The sequence below is a fragment of the Onychostoma macrolepis genome, chromosome 23 (assembly GCF_012432095.1).
Source record: "Onychostoma macrolepis isolate SWU-2019 chromosome 23, ASM1243209v1, whole genome shotgun sequence".
In the NCBI taxonomy this organism is placed as follows: Eukaryota; Metazoa; Chordata; class Actinopteri; order Cypriniformes; family Cyprinidae; genus Onychostoma; species Onychostoma macrolepis.
Window position 1 is genome coordinate 15,296,838 of NC_081177.1, and position 20,358 is coordinate 15,317,195.

Below are 20,358 nucleotides of genomic sequence, written 5' to 3' on the forward strand. Positions count from 1 at the left end.
CGTGATGTCCTCTAGGTGGCGGTGTTGAACCGGTGAGATGACAAAAGATCGTAAAGGAAGAAAGACTGGCGTCACATTCAGACAAACACTTGAATCACGAACTGTTAGTTTCTGCGGTAATATGTAATAAAAAAATATGGTCTTAGAGTAAAAGTATGGGCTTTAGCACTCACGTTATAGTTCATAGATGGATTCACCAGGTATGGGTAAGTGCAGTTCGCCTGTGCATGTCTATACTAAATGAAATGTCACTAGATCTGAACACATGAGGTCTTGACTGCAGATTAATCCATAATTTTAGGCATTTACAAGCTGTAAATGTCTTTCGCACGATATATATGAATAATAAATTTTTTTTGTGTTGATCTGACTGTTCAGTGTCATAAGAGAACGTGCTTTGCTGTCAAAATCTCTGAAGTTGTCATTGTATCTAAGTTATAGGCTGTCAGACAGCTTTCCTTTTGTTTTAGTCATTTGTTTAATGTATGTCGTCAGAAAGTTCGATTAATTAGGATTTTAATAAGATAAAACACATTCTGAAGTCATGTGATGCGCTAGCTGTGTATGAATGTCCAGTCTGTTGGTTCTATTCGTGAGTGAATTGTTCATGAGAGTTGGGTGTTTTCAGTGAATCGGTTGAACGCGATGGAGCAAAAAGTTACTTTTAATAAGCGAGTAGCAATAATTGTACAAAACATATGTTTTTTTTTTTTTTTAAATCAACACCCATACAAAAGAGGCTTGATAATCATAACACAATAAGCTTCAAACATTTTATTAAAACGTCCAAACGTAAATGTAAATATATTAGTATGAATATAAATGCATTTTTAGGTTCTCATCTTTGTTTTCATGAAGTGAGTCATTGCTGAAAAAAATAAAAAACGCACTAGGATAAAATTAAACTCTATTTAAACTTATCAAACCTTATAAAAAATCTATTCGCGTATACATAACTCTAAACTGAAACGTTTTAAAGCCTCGCCGGTGTGGTGACGTATTTAAGTAATGACATAAAAAATAAAAGGAATCGATTTGAACCGGTTCTTTATTTCGAACTCTTCAAAAGAACCGATTCGCGGAAATGAGTCCCATCAGTATTTTACCACCGGCTCATAGAGGAATGTAGGCGGAGTTTTCGCGTTACTTGCTCTGGTTTACCTGAACGTTTGTATTTGCTATCTCACATTCAGGTTTACTGTGGATATTTCAGCCAAAGGAACTATAATGTCGTAGACAAGTCTTGTGGTTAATATTTTTAATAAAGTTTTGCTAGGAACTTGCATCAGGAAAAAGACCAAAGGGTGGTAAGATATTTTGTCTTTCTTGAAAAATACACTTGTATTTGTTTAGCACATAGAATTTTAAACAGTAATTGTTAGAACTGTCTGAAACTATAATAGGGCATATTTGACACATAATGTGATGAAAGGGGTATTATGTTTCTAGCACATTTACTGCTGGTTGTTTCACCTCGTCTGTTGTCTTCTCTGCTTTTCTGAGCTGGCTGAACCTGTATTTCAAGCTCTGCATCATAAGCCTGCTATAAAAGATTCTTTAAATAGGACTGTATTCTATTTTGTTGCCATTGTATTGCCCAGTTTCTGCTGCTAAAATACTTAATTTCTTACGAATATCCTTCAGCCCACCTGTATAAATCTTTTATATGTATATTGTAGTGTTGTCAGCAGTGTGTCTTAAAATTGTAGTGACCTAAACGCCATTAAATCTTGGAATGCTAAAAAATCAAGTTGTTTGTGTTAAAAGTTTGCTGTTTTGTGGTTTCTCACTTTTGTTTGAAGGAAGTATTTGTAAAGTGAAAGTCAGCATTTTTGGTTGTGTAGAAACATCACAAAGCAAGCACATGACCTGAAAAAAGAGGAAAAACTCCAGACTCACAAGTTTCTCTGCCTTAACCTTTTAAAACCTCTTTACAAACTTTTCTTCAAAACTTAAAAAAGCAAGTAGCCATTTCATTAATTTTTCACAGCTAGACAGTGACGATTTGCCAGCGTGTTAATTACAACGTAGATGTGATTGACCTCCTACTGTGGCTCCTACTGACGCCATATATTGATGGTAGAGTCTATTCTTGTATTTACAAAAAGGGAGTGCACACTACACAGCTTATAAAGTGTGTTTGCATTAATGTCTTAACTACTGCTCAACAGGACTAATTACGGATCTTGTCTTTTAGGGAGCTGTGGTCCAGGGCTGGATGGGGCGACCTCCCCAGACACAGAACCCCTCATAAAGGATCCAAGACCCAAGGAGCTCAGTGCCATCTCACATATGGTATTATGTTGGAAAAATACAAATAAATTTCTTGTTATTCTAGAACTGATCATTTTATCATGTGATTTGTTTCTCAGGATGTTCAGGGGTACAAATGGGTGTGCTGGAAGGTGTGGTTGTGCCATATTGGGGCGGTATGTTCTTTAGGCCTGCTGTTAGTGCTCTTCAACTGGCGCCCTCGCCTCGGCATCCTGGCCCGCTGCAAATCCTGTCCCATTTCAATGGCAGATGTTTTACTATTAAAGGTATTAAAGTTTGTTTTACTGAGACTTTAAACAGTGGTTGTTAAAATATTTTCAAGTGGGAGAAGAATATACGGGTCAATATCACTGTAGGGTGCCTTTTGGTGTCCTGTACATAAATAACTCATTTGCCATGATAACTTAATATAAAAATGACTATGAAGGGTGTGCTATAGTAGGCTAAGTTTTTATATTCATAACAAAAGCCTTACTTGGCTCTTTAGATACATTTTCTAGATTTAATAATATACCAAATTCTCTTCAACAACCAGACTAAATATTTAGCTAGTCACAGTTTGTTGTAAGCTAATATGCTAATTGAAGCTCAAAATGTCCACCCTGTCGTTGTTCCAAAATGTCTCCAAAGGGTGGACTGAATGAAAATGAATGGGGAGGGGGCGGTATATCAACGTGATTGAGGATGTAATTATATTATTTATTATTATATTATTCTTTTTTTTAGAAGTTGAATCAATGTTTCATTTTTATATTTTGTCATGATTTGTGTGTTCTGCATTATGTGTCCACACAGTCATGTGCTGGTCCACCCTGTCATCTTGATATTTTACAATAATATTTTAAATAATCATATCTATATAATTCAGTGTGTTCAATAGCTAGGTATGGGGGCAATAACATGCAAACAAAAAACTGCATCCAAATATCATAGTTTTCTCCAAATAAGAAAAAATACATGTGTGAATTGTATGAGTTTCTCTAAAAAGAAGCAAACAAATACTAATATGTTTCTATAGTACTTGAGTGTCTACTATTTATGATACGACATAAAGCGAATGGGAAATTAAAACCAACACTTTTGAGTATTGTGAGGGTTGAAAGGCACTCTATGGTGATATTGACCCATACAGTAAATCACAGCTTTTTCATAACGAGGAAGGATATTTTTTATTTGTTTTATTTTATTTATGACAGGACCGATATGGACAGGAATTTGTTGTAGATGTGCTTACAGAGGAGATTGAGGAAGGCAGGTGAGACCCGCAGTATATTTATTACTCATACTTCTCCTTTTTGTATTTTAGGTGCTTTAAAAGTTTCTTTCAGAAAGGAACCAGCTACTTGTGTTAACCCATTCTTTGCATTTTAAAATAATTTGTAACTGTTTTACTGAAAGTTGTGAAGGTGCAAACCTATAACATAGATCTATATTTAGATTTATACAAATATTGAATTTTACCCCCAAAATTGAAAGAAAAATGTTATTATAATTTTTTAATGTCATTGTTTTAGCGTGGATAATTTAATGTAACAATGTGATTTTACAATATTTCAGTCACATTTGAATTAATTTCAATCCCATTACAAAATGTTTTCATTGTGACATTATGTTCATGACAATTAGGCATTTTCTCACTTAAATTGTCATTGCTGTAATGCAAGAAAAAGTCTATAGTATTTAAATGGTAATTTAAAAAGTATTTCTGTTGTGGTAGTATTTGTTATGCTCAAATTAAATTATTCTGATTTTAATAAAAAATTTAATTAAATTGAATTAAAAATCATTACTGTATTTATTTGTTTGTACATTAATTATATATTTAGATAATATTCTATAACATTTATAGAGCTATTAATTTAACTCTTGAACTTTTCCAGTTTGGAGTTTGCAGTAGGAGAAGCGGATGAGAATGAATGTAGAGACACCGTGCAGCTACACAGTGAAAAGGTAACATAAGGGCAGTCAAAACAGGCGGTGTAATGTACATTCCGAGTCCATCTGCTTGATCGTATCTTGTTTTTCTTTCATCTAGAAAACATTGCTCAGATACTATGTGTTTGAGGGCATGCGCTACATATGGATTGCCAGAAAAGGAGCCTTTTGCAAAGCAAGGTACTGTTTCATATTTCTTTATGCATGTGTTGGTTTCCTCTCTTTATGGTTATAAAGCTGTCTGAAATTGTGAGGTAGTAAATGATCTTCTGTCTCCAGCATTCTCAACGAAGGCTGGACCTGCGCTGACCTGCATGGCCGACAGCAAGGACTGAGTAAAGCAGACCAAAGCACAAGGTCTGTACCCTTTTAATGCCTATATGAGCAATGAACATAACTGCTTTTTTACCTTACACATTCTTTGTCCAACAGAAAGCAGATTTTTGGGGCCAATATCATTGATGTACCTGTAAAGTCTTATTTACAACTTCTCTTTGAGGAGGTAGACCTGTACTTCATTACAACTCTATAATGATTTAAAAACACTGTAAAATCAGTATATTGCAATTATAAACAATGTGTGTTGATTAAATGGCATCATTCACTAGATTTGTAAATGAAATGCTTTGTGAAAGGTTCACATATTGATCTGCTATGTATTTTTTTTCAGGTTCTCAATCCGTTCTACATATTTCAGGTGTTCAGTGTCATCCTGTGGATGTCAGACAGATACTATTATTATGCTGCTTGTATCCTAATCATATCCTTAATTTCAATCGGCGTGTCCCTTTATGAGATCCGTAAGGTATGCAGATATTATTTGCATGTTTTCATTTCTTCAGAGCTCTTTTGTTGTTTTGTGAATTTAAATAGTATGGGGTTGTTTTTTGTCCCTGCAGCAAAGCACCACTCTCCACCGCATGGCCCGGCTGGTAGTGAACGTGACCGTGCGCAGAGACACGGGAGGTGAAGCTGCTAATCAAACGCCAGAAATAGGCACAATGTTTCTAATGGTGCTAAGTTTTTTTGTGCAACTACGTTTGTTTGATTTTCAGAGGAGGAGTGTGTGAGCTCTGAGGAGCTGGTTCCAGGGGACTGTATTGTGATTCCAGCCGAGGGTTTGCTTCTGCCCTGTGATGCCGCCCTGCTGGCAGGGGAGTGCATGGTGAACGAAAGCATGCTGACTGGTGAGAGACCGTCTCTGAAATTATGCATTGCATTAAATCTACATGCATTTAGATGCTTTTCCGTTCTTCTGTTCTAACTTTTTGTTCTGTACTCACTGACAGGTGAGAGCATACCAGTGATGAAGACGCCATTGTCTGTGTCTGAAGCCACATACAGTCCAGAGTCTCAACGCAGACACACTTTGTTTTGTGGCACACAGCTCATCCAGGCTAAAGGAGGCGGGTCTGCTAGGAATGGGGCCATTGCTGTTGCAACACACACAGGTGACTTATAAATAAATACTTTTTTTTGTTTGTTGATTATGCACTGCTGTTCAAAAGTTTGGTCTTTGTTTTTAAGAGAAATTAATACTTTTGTTGTGCAAGGATGTGTTCAATTGCTCAAAAGTGACATAATGTTACAAAAGTCATCAAAGAATCCTATACTGTTTCCACAAACAAATTAAGCAGTATTACTGATTTCAGTATTGATAAAAATAAGATATGTTTCTTGATCACCAAATCAGCATATTAGAATGAACTCTGAAGGATCATGTGACATTGAAGGCTGGAATAATGATGCTAAAAATTCAGCTTTGCATTACAGGAATAAATTACATTTTAAACTATATCAAAATGAAAAAAAAAAGCAGGTATTTTACATTGTAATAATATTTCCAAATATTACTATTTTTACTGTATTTTTTTATCAAATGAATGCACCCTTGGTTGTGCCAATTTTCTATTTCAATAAGGCAAGAGGCACAAAGTCTTTTGAATATTTATTTCTTGCAAGAAATGGTCAACAGTCATACAGATTGGCTGCAGAGTTTGACCAAGAAAAAATGTGTTTACTCAGTATTTATATCCTAATCAAACCAGGATGCTTCTATCTCATCCAATCATAATGCATTATTCAACATATGTGTCCATTAAAGTTATCCAACTATGTCCACTAGATGAGTTTCTAAGTATTAAATGCAAATCATCTTCTTAAAGAAGCTAGGATGTAGGGTCTCTAAAATAACATTTCTTGTCTCACACTCATCTGCACACGCACATTTCATTCATTTCCTGTTGTGCTTTTAGCACCTCAGAATAACTTAAGCATCCTGATGAAGCATTTAGACAGTTTAAAGAACACTGTTTAGTAGAGTAATAATTGGTATATAATACCAATAATAATTAAAAAGTATCTCACGGTGAGCTTTAAAGACTTCTTTCAAACTTTTGAATGGTATAGTAAGTAGAAGACAGAGAAGCCATAAAATGACTTTCATTTTTGCTTTCTTTTGTTGTTTTCTCATGAAAACAACCTTTGTTTATGTTCCTCAGGGTTTTTTACTGCCAAAGGAGACCTTATTAGTTCTATCCTTTACCCTCAGCCATTAGACTTTCGCTTCTACAAGGATGCTATGAAGTTCCTACTATTTCTAGGACTTGTGGGTAAGTTGGATTATTTGCAAGCTTCATATATGTATGTGATATAATGACATTTGTTTCTGTTAGTCTCATTATGCAGAATATGGGCCTTCATTGATATGAATGTCTGTATTTCAGCTCTGGTCGGCACCATTTATAGCATTGTGATACTTTCAAAGAGCAATGTAAGTAGTTTTAAGTTCGTATCTTACTTTTTTTTATTTTTAGTCCTTTAAGTTTTCTTCCCTCTAATGTTAGTCAAGGTTTCTTTCACTGTAGCAATTTGGATTCAGATATTATCATCCGAAATAAAAACAGTTGAATTATTAAATAATTACACCTCAAGATTCTTTTTAATTTCGCTGTGTATCCACTTCTTCTGTCATCAGACAACCTGGCAAGAGCTAGTCATCCGGTCTCTGGATATTGTGACAATAATAGTTCCACCTGCTCTTCCTGCTGCTATAACTACAGCCACTATCTACGCCCAGAATCGGCTGAAGCGTCATGGGGTGTTCTGCATCAGCCCACCTCGCATTAATATCTGTGGCAAGACATCACTTTTCTGCTTTGATAAGGTGAGAGAACAAGGTTTCAGGAGAACCTTTGTTGGAACGATCTTTATTGCTTCATTAAAAATGCTGTGCAGATGATTTATCTTGAGGAGGGATGGTTAAACTCAGGCATATTAAGATTAAGCCTTTGCTTAAACTTATATTTGTCTATCCAAAGCCTAAGCTTCAGGCTGTTAAAATAAACTTTGTTTTATTACTCAGTGCAGACTTTCTGTTTGTGTAATGATTACATCATCAGTGCCCTGGGCTAGACCAATAGACAACTTATTTCCTTTACTGCCAGTTTGTGACAACTCCCTATGTCACTTCTTTTTACACATCACCTAGTTAACACGGATAGGATTATTGACTACTAGATTAGACCTTGGATAGCTTTGCATATATACATATATATTATAATAACTCAATTTTTTTTAGTAAACTATACTCAATAAGAAGTTTGTATTTTATGGTAGGTAAAATATAATTAAAATGAATGGTTACACTTTATTTTAAGGTGTCCTTATTACAATGTAGTTATACATTTAAGTACTGAGTAATATTAATTAACTAAATGTACTTACTATATGGTAAGGGTTAGGATTAGATATTGGCTTAGGGTTATTTGCATGCAATTATGCATAATTAATTGTTATTATAATAGTAAGTCCATGTAACTTGTAACAAGGACAACTTAAAATAAAGTGTTACCAAATTAATTAAAAACAAATGTTTTTTTTTTTCCAAAGCAAAAATGTTTATACCTTTTTCAACAAAAAAGAGATTTTTAATGACACTTGGGATGTAGTGAGACCAAAAGCTTTTTAATGATTTATTCTAAATTCATACCTTCATTATTAACCATATTCAAAGTGAAGAAAATGAGGCTACATGTTAGAGGCTACATTGTGCAAGAGAGGTTTAGCCACAACTGATAAGAGCTCTGCTTTTCATTTGCTTATCATCTCTGCTGCTGTCTTGATAAACATCAAGATCCTGTCAAGTAAATGAGAACTCCCTATATGTGCTGCTGTCAAACATCCTCATCACATTGTGTATATATATATATATATATATATATATATATATATATATATATATATATATATATATTGTGTCAATAGTAACTGCTCAAGACATTTGTTTATAATTCCTGTTGATCTTACAGTGTTTTTAACGCATTTTAAAGTTAAGTTAGACATTAAAAGAGTGAAATTGTGTCTCATTTTCATTTGGGTCAATGAAAGAGTTGTGACAAAAGATGGCAAAGTTCTATGTATTGCTATTAAAAACTGACTGAATGCTGTGATCGTTTCAGACTGGTACTCTAACAGAGGACGGTCTGGATGTGTGGGGCGTGATGGAAGTTAGTGGAGCAGTATTTAGTGAGCTGGTCCCTGACCCTCTCTTTCTCCCTCCTGGACGGATGCTCTCTGCACTTGCCTCCTGCCATACTTTGGCTTTGCTGGGGGGTCAAGCACTCGGAGACCCACTAGAGCTCAAAATGATAGAATCCACTGGATGGGTAATGGCTGGTTTCTCACAGTGTTTCATGTTCCTAAAGAAATAGTTCAGCCAAAAATGTAAATTCTTTCCTTATCTATTCACCTTCATGTCCTTCCAAACCTTTATGACATAACCTCTGGAACATAAAAGACGATAATCTGAGAAATGTCTGTTTTTTTTTTGTCCGTACAATGGACATCAATGGTAACTAACTGTTCAGAATTATACACTTAGAAGTAGCTCTTTTCAATACATTGAAAGTGAACAGTGACCAAGGGCTGTCAAACTTCAAAAGTGACAAAAAAACAGCATAAAGGTCACTAACTTCTCCTTTTGGGGTCCACTGAACAAATAAAGTTATACAGGTTTGGAACAACATTATGGATAGTAAATGATTTCAGCGATTTGCATCTCATTTCTTTAAGTCTTATACACATGACATGTATATGAATCTGTGTTTTGTTTAATTGGTTTCATGGCAACTTGCATGCAAATGACAGGAACTGACAGAGCCAGAGAATGAGATGGGACTTGATTCTGAATTTGGCAAACACAGAGTACTAGCAGTGATGAGACCTCCTGCATCTGAGCTCCTGTCACCAGGAAATGTAAGTTGATTCATATACAGAACAAGAAAAAGGTCACTGGGTGTGACAACAGAAGGAAATGACTTGAACTTTTGGGGCATGATTATGAATTAAATGGAAAGTTTTTAAACATTTACTCACCTTCATGTTGTTCCAAACCTGAATGCCTTCATCTCTTCTGTGGAACACAAAAGAAGATATTTAAAAATAGTTTCAACTTTTTTTTGTCCATACGATTCAAAGTCAATGATGTCAAGTGCTGTTTGAACCCCAACATTCTTCAAATTATCTTTTGTGTTTTACAGAAGAAATAAAGTCTACAGGTTCGGAACGGCGTGGATGATGTTAATTTTTGGTTCAGCTATCTTCATCCCAGATACTTGATAAGGATAATGTTTTAATCCCGATTTTCCTGTCCTCTTATGTGTTTTTCAGTCTGTCAGTCAGCCAGTGGCAATCATACGGCGATTCCCATTTTCCTCTTCTTTGCAAAGGATGAGCGTGGTGACCGTTGGTCCAGGTGGAGCTTCTCCTGTCACATTCCTTAAAGGAGCACCTGAAATGGTTGCCAGCTTCTGCCTTAGAGAAAGTGGTGAGGACCTGACTCTTAAAACTTGATCCTTATCACTCTTATATCACCTTGAGAAGAACGAGCAGGAGCATATGGAACACTGCCTATTTATTTTTGCACTCAGTTTTGTTCTGTCTTTGTGCTCTCCTTGTGTCAGTGCCTTCTCATTTTTCACCCATTCTCCGGGAGTATGCGAGCCAGGGCTTCAGGGTCCTTGGATTTGCTTACAAGCACCTCACTAAGGAGACTGACCTAAGCACTGTTGAAAGGTCAGTGAAAGTTTTTTTTTAACTTGATAAATTTTATTTAATTTAATACATCCTTGCTGAATAAAAGTATTAATTTCTTTCAAAATTTTACTGACCCCAAACTTTTGAACAGTAGTGTATTTAACGTATTATTTGTATAATAAATAGATATTTAAAAATAGACGGATGCATGCCTGCTGCCTCATGTTCACAGTAAATGTTTGCTTGTAGGGTGGAGGTGGAGAAAGACATGAACTTCCTGGGTCTGTTAGTAATGAAGAACCAGGTGAAGCCAGAGAGCGCAGAAGTTATTCGCACACTTAAACTGGCACAATTACGGCCTGTTATGATTACAGGTATGTCCAAAAATAACAAGCATATAGTGTGCATTTATAACCATGATTTGCTTCTGGCCTAGATAATTGTCACTAAACATTCAAATATTTGTTTTTGTTGGCCTCTCTGTGTCTTTATAGACAAAAAAAAGTGAAAATGATTGGTCATGCTGTTTTTCTGCTCTGTCAGGTGACAATATTCTCACTGCTGTGAATGTAGCACGTGCGTGTGGAATGGTGCTGTCACATGAGAAGGTTATTTTTGTTCATGCATCGCCCCCTACTGCCAGTTCAATGGCCTCACTGCAGTTTCATCAAGGAGATGGTGCAGTAGCCACCATTAATACTCAGGAGACTATTGATATTCCAGCACAGGTTTGCTTATTTGACCTTTTTAAGTTTTTTACTGATGTTACCACTGACATATCACATAGTGATGTCTTATGAAGAGTTTTTATTAATTCAGAACAGCAAAGAGATTAATATGTCCACTTCCTGTACCATAAGGGTCTCTACCAGAACGGTGCCAGCTATCATTTGGCTGTAAATGGAATGTCCTTTGCGGCACTTTGTGATCATTTCCCTGAATATCTGCCCAAGGTGACTTAGATTAAGTTTTAGGAGTATTGATCCATTCCAATTTTAGACTGGTGGGCACAAATGCATTTTCTGGAGATTGACAGTGCTCATTGTTGTGTTCCAGATTCTGCTGAGGGGAACAGTATACGCTCGCATGACCCCAGAACAGAAAACCCAGCTGGTAAAAGCACTGCAGAAACTCAAGTGAGTTTAGTATTTGTGGTATTGCACATTGCTTGAGAGTCACATGTAGAAATGACAGCCAGAAAAGTTGATTAATAAATGATCATTGATACATAACCAGTGAATTTGTTAGCAGGTATTTGTAACAGTGAATATAATGCCCATATCTCCTGACTCATGTGCAGTTACAGGGTGGGCATGTGTGGTGATGGAGCCAATGACTGTGGAGCATTGAGGGCTGCTGATGTCGGTGTGTCGTTGTCTGAGGCTGAGGCCTCTGTGGCGTCTCCTTTCACATCCAAGTCTAACAACATTAGCTGCGTGCCTCTACTCATCAAGTAAATAACACGCTTTTACCATTCTTATGCATGGATTTTATGCATAAATTGAATAATAAATATTGTTTTTGGCTTAAGGTATTATAATAAGATCAATATTTATGTATTTTATCAATATATAATTTAATCAATATATATGTATTTTATTTTTATTTATTATAATTTGTGGTTACATTTAATAAACTGCTGTTGTGATTTATTATTATTGTTGTTGTGAATAATAGTAATAATAATAGTAAATTATTTATTGAATATTGTATCCTTTACCTAAGTTATTATAAGATTATCTATATATATATATATATATATATATATATATAATGAAGCTATTTATATTGCTGTTTTGTAATATTTATTATATTATATACCATTTATAATACTAATTACAACAATCATTATTATTGTTATTATTTTTATTATTAATAATAATGATTATTATTAGCTTTAATCAAGAACAATAATAATACAAATTTATTTAATTGGATATTGTATTATTGACTCACGTTTTATAATAATATTAATGTATAATAGGTATAATAATGTTTTTATTAGTATTTATTTATAATAATTAACTTATGATGGGGATGATTATTACTATAATTATTGTTATATAACAAAATCTAATGTCTAATTTGTTTGAAATTAAAATTTAAACAGGGAAGGCAGGTGTTCACTGGTAACATCATTCAGTCTTTTCAAGTACATGGCTTTGTACAGTCTGATCCAGTTTGCATCTGTACTTATTCTCTACACTGTGAGTGTTTGCCTGTCCATTTTACATTAATTTTTTTAATCAGCTAAAATCAAGATCCAAATATACAATGATGTAATTAGGGCATTTTAACAATAATGTTAATTATGTGACTTATTTTGTCTTTTGTAGGAGAAAACAAACTTGGGAGACTTGCAGTTCCTATTTTTTGATTTAGTTTTGGTGACCGTTTTGGCTATAGTGATGGGACGGGGAGGTCCCAGCGATGAGCTCCATCCCCAGCGACCCGCTGCCAGTCTTCTGTCTCTGCCAGTCCTGTCTAGTTTACTGCTGCACACTGTGCTGCTGATCCTAGCCCAGGTGTCTGCCCTGCTTATCACTGTGTCACAAGACTGGTAAGCAACTAACACCTAGATTTTGGGTAACATTAAAAAAATCTTTGCAGCTTCATTCAACTGTTGTTTTATAACTCTGTGACTGTTTTCAGGTATGTGCCTCTAAATTCCACTGTGACGGGGGCTGCAAACTTGCCCAACATGGAGGACACAAGCATATTTGCCTTATCGGGATTCCAGTATATCATCATGTCTATTGTGATAACCAAAGGATATCCATACAAAAAACCACTGTATTACAATTGTGAGAATTGAAACTTTGACATTATTGTGCACAATTAGACCTGTTTAACACAGCAAACATGGACTTGTTTTAAAGAAAATGCATTGAAAATTCACCATAAACCTATTTATCGTTAATCTTTTATTATAAATATAGGCTTTTTTGAAGCAACATAAAATAATGGAGTAAACAAATAATACAATTTGTTTGAAAAAAGATGTTCTTGAAAAAGTTTCTATTCAGTAAATCTGACTGAATCCAGATGATTTGAGCAGTAGTGTCAATTTTGGGTTTGAGTTCCATTTTATGTTGACTATTTACCATTTAGATGTAAATGTGTTTCCCCTTATTATATTTCCCCTTGTTATAATTTTCATCTCTCAGTCCTGATAACCATTTTATACTTAAGGCGATTGCACACCGAGTCCGAAATTTTCTCAAGTGGAAAAATAAATATGACCTCACGTTGTCAATCACGTTTACATTCTGCCTCCGAAACTTTCGTCCGTCATAAAGAAATTTAGGATCGGGTTCGATTTTCTGCGTTTTTCACGTCCGTAGCAAGAATTTTGAGAGGTTTTTTGACAGATCAGAACCACCTTACAAGCGAACGCCAAAATCCAGAATGGCAATTGTCAAGTTTATCCACTTCGTCTTGCAGCACAAAGCACTGTAAAGATCCTTGCACACTGAGTTCACAGAAATTGGTGGTCTTCTTTTTAATATGTGGCTCTAGTATCGCTAGCAAAGCATCAAACTGAGCCACTGCCATCCTGAAGTAAACTTTGAATCGCCCGTGATAATCCCGCTGCTCCTTTATAAGGAGGGGGAACTCTCCGTCCCCTATATAGGCTATCTCAGGATTGGATGGACCCAATGTTTCCTTTCTTTTTCTCTCTTTAAGAAGCGAGAGGACAACAAAATCATCCTCACTGCTTGAAGACTCCATTTAGTACTGTTTTGCGAATTTTTTCACAACGGATTAATTAATACGCATAGGACTAATTAAAAACGCATACGAAAATTTCGGACTCAGTGTGCAAGGACCTTTAAAATGATTATTAAAGGAAATAACTCACTGTGGCTGTAGTCTAATATTTATGTTTTACTTTTTAACTATGTTTTTTGTTTCTCTTAGTTTTGTTTGTAGGTGCACTGCTGGTCTTCTTTGCACTTATGAGCTGGCTGGTTCTTTTCCGTCATACCATTATCCATCAACTGCTGCAGCTCTATGACATCAATGATATGAACTATAAACTATTGCTGGTGGCTGTAGCTGCACTCAACTTCTTCATTTGCTACATGCTTGAGGTAAAGACAAATACACATATTACCACATGGCATTCGAAACATGCTGCAAATATCAGCAACTGCAAAGCTATTTCTCTTCACAGATTCTTATTGACCGAGGTGCCCTGAACTGCCTTCGCAACCTCAGGGGAAAACGCAAGTCCAAAAAGCAGTACAAACGTCTGAACGTCCAGCTTGCAGAAACACCCTCATGGCCGCCCCTGAACCAACCCTTGTTCCCAACACAGTGCTCCGTCATCGGTGTTAGCTAACACCTACCTCCTGCTTTAGAATTTCAGCTCTCCCAATGCACATATCCAGGGTTGCCAAAGATCTGATACCACCTCTCGTGCACTAGTGAGGTATACGCACCAGGTGTTGTCCTTGTCTGCCTATTATATATGGCACAAAACTCATCATGCAGCGACAAGAATGGACTGTTAGTGATGGTGTTTCAAATATAAAACATAAATGAAGAATAAAAACCTTGAAGTATTTTGAAAGGATGTTCCGATTGATTTAGAATAGGGGTGGAAACATATTTCCCCAGAATATGTCATGTATTTACCAAGAAATATTATATTTACAATAAATAAATAAAAAAGGGCCTATTGCCTTGAAAAGTGCTTAATTCGGTTATTAACCTAAATACAAAATACTGAGTATTTCTAAACTTGTGTGTATATGTATATGTATATATATATATATATATATATATATATATATATATATATATATATATATATATATATATATATATATATATATATATATATATATATATATATATATATATATAATTTTTTTTTTTTTTTTTTTTTTCATTTTATGGACCATAAAGATTTTTCCAAGTTGTTGTATTGACAAGATAATGCATACTACCAACTTTATTTTCTGTGGCGTCTATGACCCTTAATTAAAGTCACAATGAAACCGAAGTAGCAACAGATGTTTTCTCCATATTGTAACACATACTAAATATTATTTATAGACTAAATATTTGGAGAACATTGACAATTTTTTAATAAAACATGGATAAATCGTTCACAAAAAGATCAATAACATGCTTTTGTTAAATAGGGTAGAGTTTTCATTTAATGCTGACTTTTTGACATAGGGCTGGGCGATTTAAGCGATAACGATAATTATCGCTATATAATTCTAAAACGCTTAATGTGGCTTAATGTTTTAAAACTGTGACATTGGAGGGCCAAATTCGATAATAATAAATACTAGTAAAATTATTAGGCTAATATTAATAACCTTATTAATAATATTATAATAAAATTAATAAAGCAGAATAGCCCAGAATATGAAAGCAGCGCCCTGCATGTAAGCTTTTTCTCTCCCATAAAACGTTTAAGGTAGGCTAATGAATGAAAACGGTGATTTAAAAATACCAAATCTGTTTACAATTTATATGCACAGCCCAGAACGGAACGCGCAGTGTATATGTTTAATAAAATATAAAACTTGGGCTTTTTATCACTGTTTTTTTATTTATTTTTATATTAAGCCACGTTAAGTGCGCTTTTCTATGGGGGAGAAAACGCTTATAGTGCAATTCATCTGATATTTTGGGCTTGCATGTACACAGTACATATTTTTAATAGCCTACATAGGCTATATATAATAGGCTATAGCATATTCTTCATTAGGCTGCGTTAAGCGTTTTATTTACCACTGCAAGCTGTTCCGTTCTGGGCTCATCTGGTTTTCTGTGCATAATATAAACTGTAAACAGATTTGGTATTTTTTTTTTAAATCACTGTATTTGTTCATATAGCCTAAGTGTTTTCTATGGGGGAAAAAAAGCTTTACGTGCAGGGCGTTGCATTCATATTCTGGGCTATTCTGCTTTATGAATAGTAATGTTATTAATATTAGGCTAATAATTTTATTAGTATCTTTAGGGCCATGAGTCGAGCATGCCCACCGAGTTTTGTTCCGATCGACCTCCGTTAACCTTGTCTAATAAGTGCTCAAACTTCATTGTTTTTTGAGATACACCAATGTCCTCATAGACCCTTATGGCACATTAGACAAAGACCATATCAATTTTCAGGTCGATTCGACTAACGCTTGCGTAGTTATAGCTGTTTTTTCCATATTATAGCACCACCAAGTGGCAAATCTGCACAATTATTATTTTTTTGACCAAAGATTGAGCTCTGTGCACATCTGAGCACATGTGTACCAAGTTTGGTGAAGATATCTCATTTTGTTCACGAGTTATAGCCTTTTTTGTAAAATTGGCCCTTCACTTTCGAATGTTTTGGCACCCTGTTGCGAAAGTGTGTCAATTTCATGCAATGGTTTGGTTCAGATCGGGCGAAAAACCTAGGACTAGTTCTCAAACGTAGGTTTTGGACATAACTCAATTTTGTGGAAAAAACCGACCTCGCAGAGCGAATCTGATTCATTAGGCTTTTAATTGTGTTGACCCAAGGATTAAACTGATATAAAATGAGTCTACGACAAGTTGTTTAGGAGTTATGAGCAGTTTCGCGGTTTTTATCGCTGTAGCGCCACCTATTGGCCGATTGGGCTAAGTCTTTGTCAGGTTCTCCCCAAATTGAGCTCTATCATTTGGGATATCAGGATCCCAGCGTAAGGAACAAGTGGATAGTTTATTTTTAATGGCATCCCAGATCGTGTCAGAGGATTGATCGGAGCATTTTGTTTTGTAAATGAGGCACAGTATCATGGAGAGTTCACAAAGAAACATTTTTTTGAAAGATGAAGTGGTTCTAGATCTGACTGCAGCTGCATCACAAACCGTAAGTAAATGATTTCGTAATGCTTTGTCTGGAAATTACCATTTTAATTTTGATCATGTTGTCAAAACATTTACATGCAATAGCAAGGGGACGTTGATACTGTTTCCTAGCCAATCATAACAGTGGCCGATTCCTGACAAGCCTTGGAGGACCCGCCCCTTAAAACAGGTCGTTTTAGAGAGAGGGTCAGAATGAGGGTTGAAAATAATCATTTTTGTGCAAAAAAACTTGATTAACATCATAAGTAAACCTCAAGGAACATACTGAAATAATACAAAAAAAGTACATGTCATGGCCCCTTTAATATAGATATGTATTAAAGGAGTTAGGGAATATAATTTCAGTATTTTTTGTTATTAAACTATAGTGTGTGTATTTATACTAAATGTCTTTAGACTACTGTTTCTCATACAAATACCTAGAAACCATATAGATACATTTTACCATGGTATTGAGGCGCTATACAGTCATGGCCAAAAATATCGGTGCCCTTGGTAAATATGATCAAAGAAGGCTGTGAAAATTAATCTGCATTGTTAATCCTTTTACTTACATTTTTTTTTTTAAATCTAACCTTTCACTGGAGAATAAGAATTTAAAATGGGGGGGAAATATCATTATGAAATAAATGTTTTTCTCTAATACACATTGGCCACAATTAACGGCACCCTTTTATTCAATACGTTTGGAAACCTCCATTTGCCAGTTTAACAGCTCTAAATTTTCTCCTATAATGCCTGATGAGGTTAGAGAACACCTGACAAGAAATCAGAGACCATTCCTTCATCCAGCATCACTCCAGACCCTTTAGATTCCCAGCTCCATGTTGGTGCTTCTTCTCTTTAGTTCACCACTCATTTTCTATAGGGTTCAGGTCAGAGGACTGGGACAGCCATAGCAGAAGCTTGGTTTTGTGCTCAGTGACCCATTTTTGTGTTGTTTTTGAGGTTTGTGTTTGGATTATCACAAACCTCAAAAGTCACTTATTGATTTTTTTTATCTGTTGGTATTTGATTGAATCCATGATGCCATGTGTCTAAACAAGATGTCCAGGACCTCCAGCAGAAATATAGGCCCACAACATCAAAAATACAGCAGCATATTTCATTGTACACATGGGGTACTTTTTATCCCTGTGTTCACCAAACCCATCTCGAGTGTTTGCTGCTAAAAAGTGTTTTGGATGTGCGAGGAGACTTTCCATTGAAACCCTCCCAAACAACATGTGGTGATGTAGGTGCTGTTTGACTATTTTTTTTTTTTTTTTTTTAAGGTTTTCTGACCCCGAGACTCAACTATTTTCTGCAATTGTCCAGCTGTGGTTCTTGGAGAGTCTTTAGCCACTCAAACTCTCCTTCTCACCGTGCATTAGGACGATATAGACATGTCCTCTTCCAGGCAGTTTCATAACATTTTATGATTGGAAATTCTTAATTATTGTCCTGATGGTGGAAATGGGAATTTTCACTGCTCTAGCTCTTTTCTTAAAGCCACTTCACTAATTTGTGAAGCTCAATTATCTTTTGCTGCACATCATAAATATATTCTTTGGTTTTTCTCATTGTGATGGATGATTAAGGGAATTTGGGCTTTGTTTTCCCTCCTATTTATATTTCTGTGAAACAGGAAGCCATGGCTGGATAATTTTGTTCATAATCACCCTGGAGTGCTCAAAATTGTGAATATGAATGGGAATATACTTCAGAGATATTTTACTCATAAGAATTTCTAGGGGTGCCAATAATTGTGTCCAACGTGTATTTGAGAAAAACATTTAGGGTACAACGGGGCTAAAGGCCCACCTTAAAGGTGTAGTAGGAGATCTCGGAAAATGCTAACTTTAGCCTGATAGCACTGAAAGCGAACGTCCCACCCTCCCTTCAATCGCCATCCAAAGCCACGCCCCCTGAACTCACATACGCTCAAAGAGCAGAATACCAGAGACAACATTAAATTACTACAATAGGCTACATCAAGCCACAGCCATATCACCCTGCAGCCCAAGACTGGTTGCCCACTGAAGCTAAGCAGGGTTGAGCCTGGTTAGTACCTGGATGGGAGACCTCCTGGGAAAAACTAGGTTGCTGGTGGGAGAGGTGTTAGTGAGACCAGCAGGGGGTCCTAACGCCCCAGTATAGTGACGGGGACACTATACTGTAAAAAAGAACTGTCTTTCGGATGAGACGTTAAACCGAGGTCCTGACTCTCTGTGGTCATTAAAAATCCCATGGCACTTCTCGTAAAAAAGTAGGGGTGTAACCCCGGTGTCCTGGCCAGATTCCCTCCACTGGCCCTTATCAATCATGGCCTCCTAATAATCCCCATCCACTTGATTGGCTCCATCTCTCTCTCCTCTCCACATGAAGCTGTACTATTATATGGACACATACATAATATATATAACAACATAATATATGATATTTACCATCTGAATCTAACCATGTCATGTCAACAAATGGAGAAGTCAGCGATCTATCAATTATCATGTTAATTACTGTGCGCCTTTAGCCCCAACAGCAGGGGCGCTTTTTACCCCAAATACCATACTTTTACATATTCTTTCCTTATTTAAAAACTGTTGCTTTAATCATCTTAAACAAAACTGAAAATTAAGATCTTTGTCTCAAAATATATACATTCATTTTAGCGATTCTCATTTGCTGCTTAAATATACAACATTTTAAAAAACATAAAATATTAGATCAACTTTGCACTGCTGCGCGCGATCGCGTCAAAGATCAGACAAATAAACACCTGCATGTTGAAATGCGAATGTTTTGGAAAGTGTGCCATCTAGTGGTTTAGATGAAAATAATATCAAAGGCGCCTTTAGCCCCGTTGTACCCTATTTCATAATGATATTTCCCCCCATTTTAAATTCTTATTACCCAATGAAAGGTTAGATTTTTGTGAATTTTTTAAATAAAAGATCAAAAGGATTAACAATGCAGATTCATTTTCACAACCTTCTTTGATCATATTTACCAAGGGTGCTGATATTTTTGGCCATGACTGTATGTGTGGTTTTAACTGGTTAAACTGTGTGCTTACTATGTGCTTAATAAAACTCGAAGTGTCAGAAGAATTACATTTCACCACATAAAAATGAGGTAATAAAAGATTACAAATTTATGGTGACATTTATCATTATCGACTGATATGAAAAACTTTATCATGACAATTGTTTTGCCATATCACCCAGCCCTATTTTGACATACAGTTGCTACCGGAAGAGGACTAGTTTGCATAATGCACCTGCA

The 20,358-nt window shown here is 35.7% G+C and overlaps 1 protein-coding gene across 4 annotated transcripts; it reads left to right on the plus strand.

Annotated features, from left to right (window-relative positions):
• The first annotated feature begins 22 nt into the window (after positions 1–22).
• Positions 23–14,950, plus strand: atp13a2 (ATPase cation transporting 13A2). Of its 4 annotated transcripts, none has more exons than XM_058764011.1 (29): positions 23–206; positions 2,198–2,295; positions 2,373–2,540; positions 3,471–3,529; positions 4,155–4,224; positions 4,310–4,389; positions 4,489–4,566; positions 4,642–4,711; positions 4,880–5,014; positions 5,109–5,175; positions 5,265–5,396; positions 5,499–5,660; positions 6,711–6,821; positions 6,936–6,982; positions 7,187–7,375; positions 8,670–8,876; positions 9,358–9,465; positions 9,880–10,036; positions 10,173–10,284; positions 10,495–10,619; positions 10,789–10,973; positions 11,106–11,198; positions 11,302–11,381; positions 11,546–11,698; positions 12,356–12,452; positions 12,582–12,805; positions 12,898–13,049; positions 14,167–14,339; positions 14,423–14,950. In XM_058764011.1, exons 1-29 carry the CDS (start codon positions 188–190, stop codon positions 14,588–14,590), a joined length of 3,519 nt encoding a protein of 1,172 aa, XP_058619994.1. In that variant the 5' UTR covers positions 23–187; the 3' UTR covers positions 14,591–14,950. The 4 variants fall into 4 exon arrangements, with proteins under 4 accessions (XP_058619994.1, XP_058619995.1, XP_058619996.1 ...); XM_058764012.1 differs by having other exon boundaries at positions 23–200; XM_058764013.1 differs by lacking the exon at positions 23–206 and adding an exon at positions 268–1,307.
• Positions 14,951–20,358: the final 5,408 nt, after the last annotated feature.

Excerpts from the sequence above, each read along its gene's own strand:
- atp13a2 (XM_058764011.1), top strand. Across the intron at positions 8,877-9,357 it reads TGATAGAATCCACTGGATGG|GAACTGACAGAGCCAGAGAA; the intron begins GTAATGGCTGGT and ends TGCAAATGACAG. Across the intron at positions 11,199-11,301 it reads TCCCTGAATATCTGCCCAAG|ATTCTGCTGAGGGGAACAGT; the intron begins GTGACTTAGATT and ends GTTGTGTTCCAG.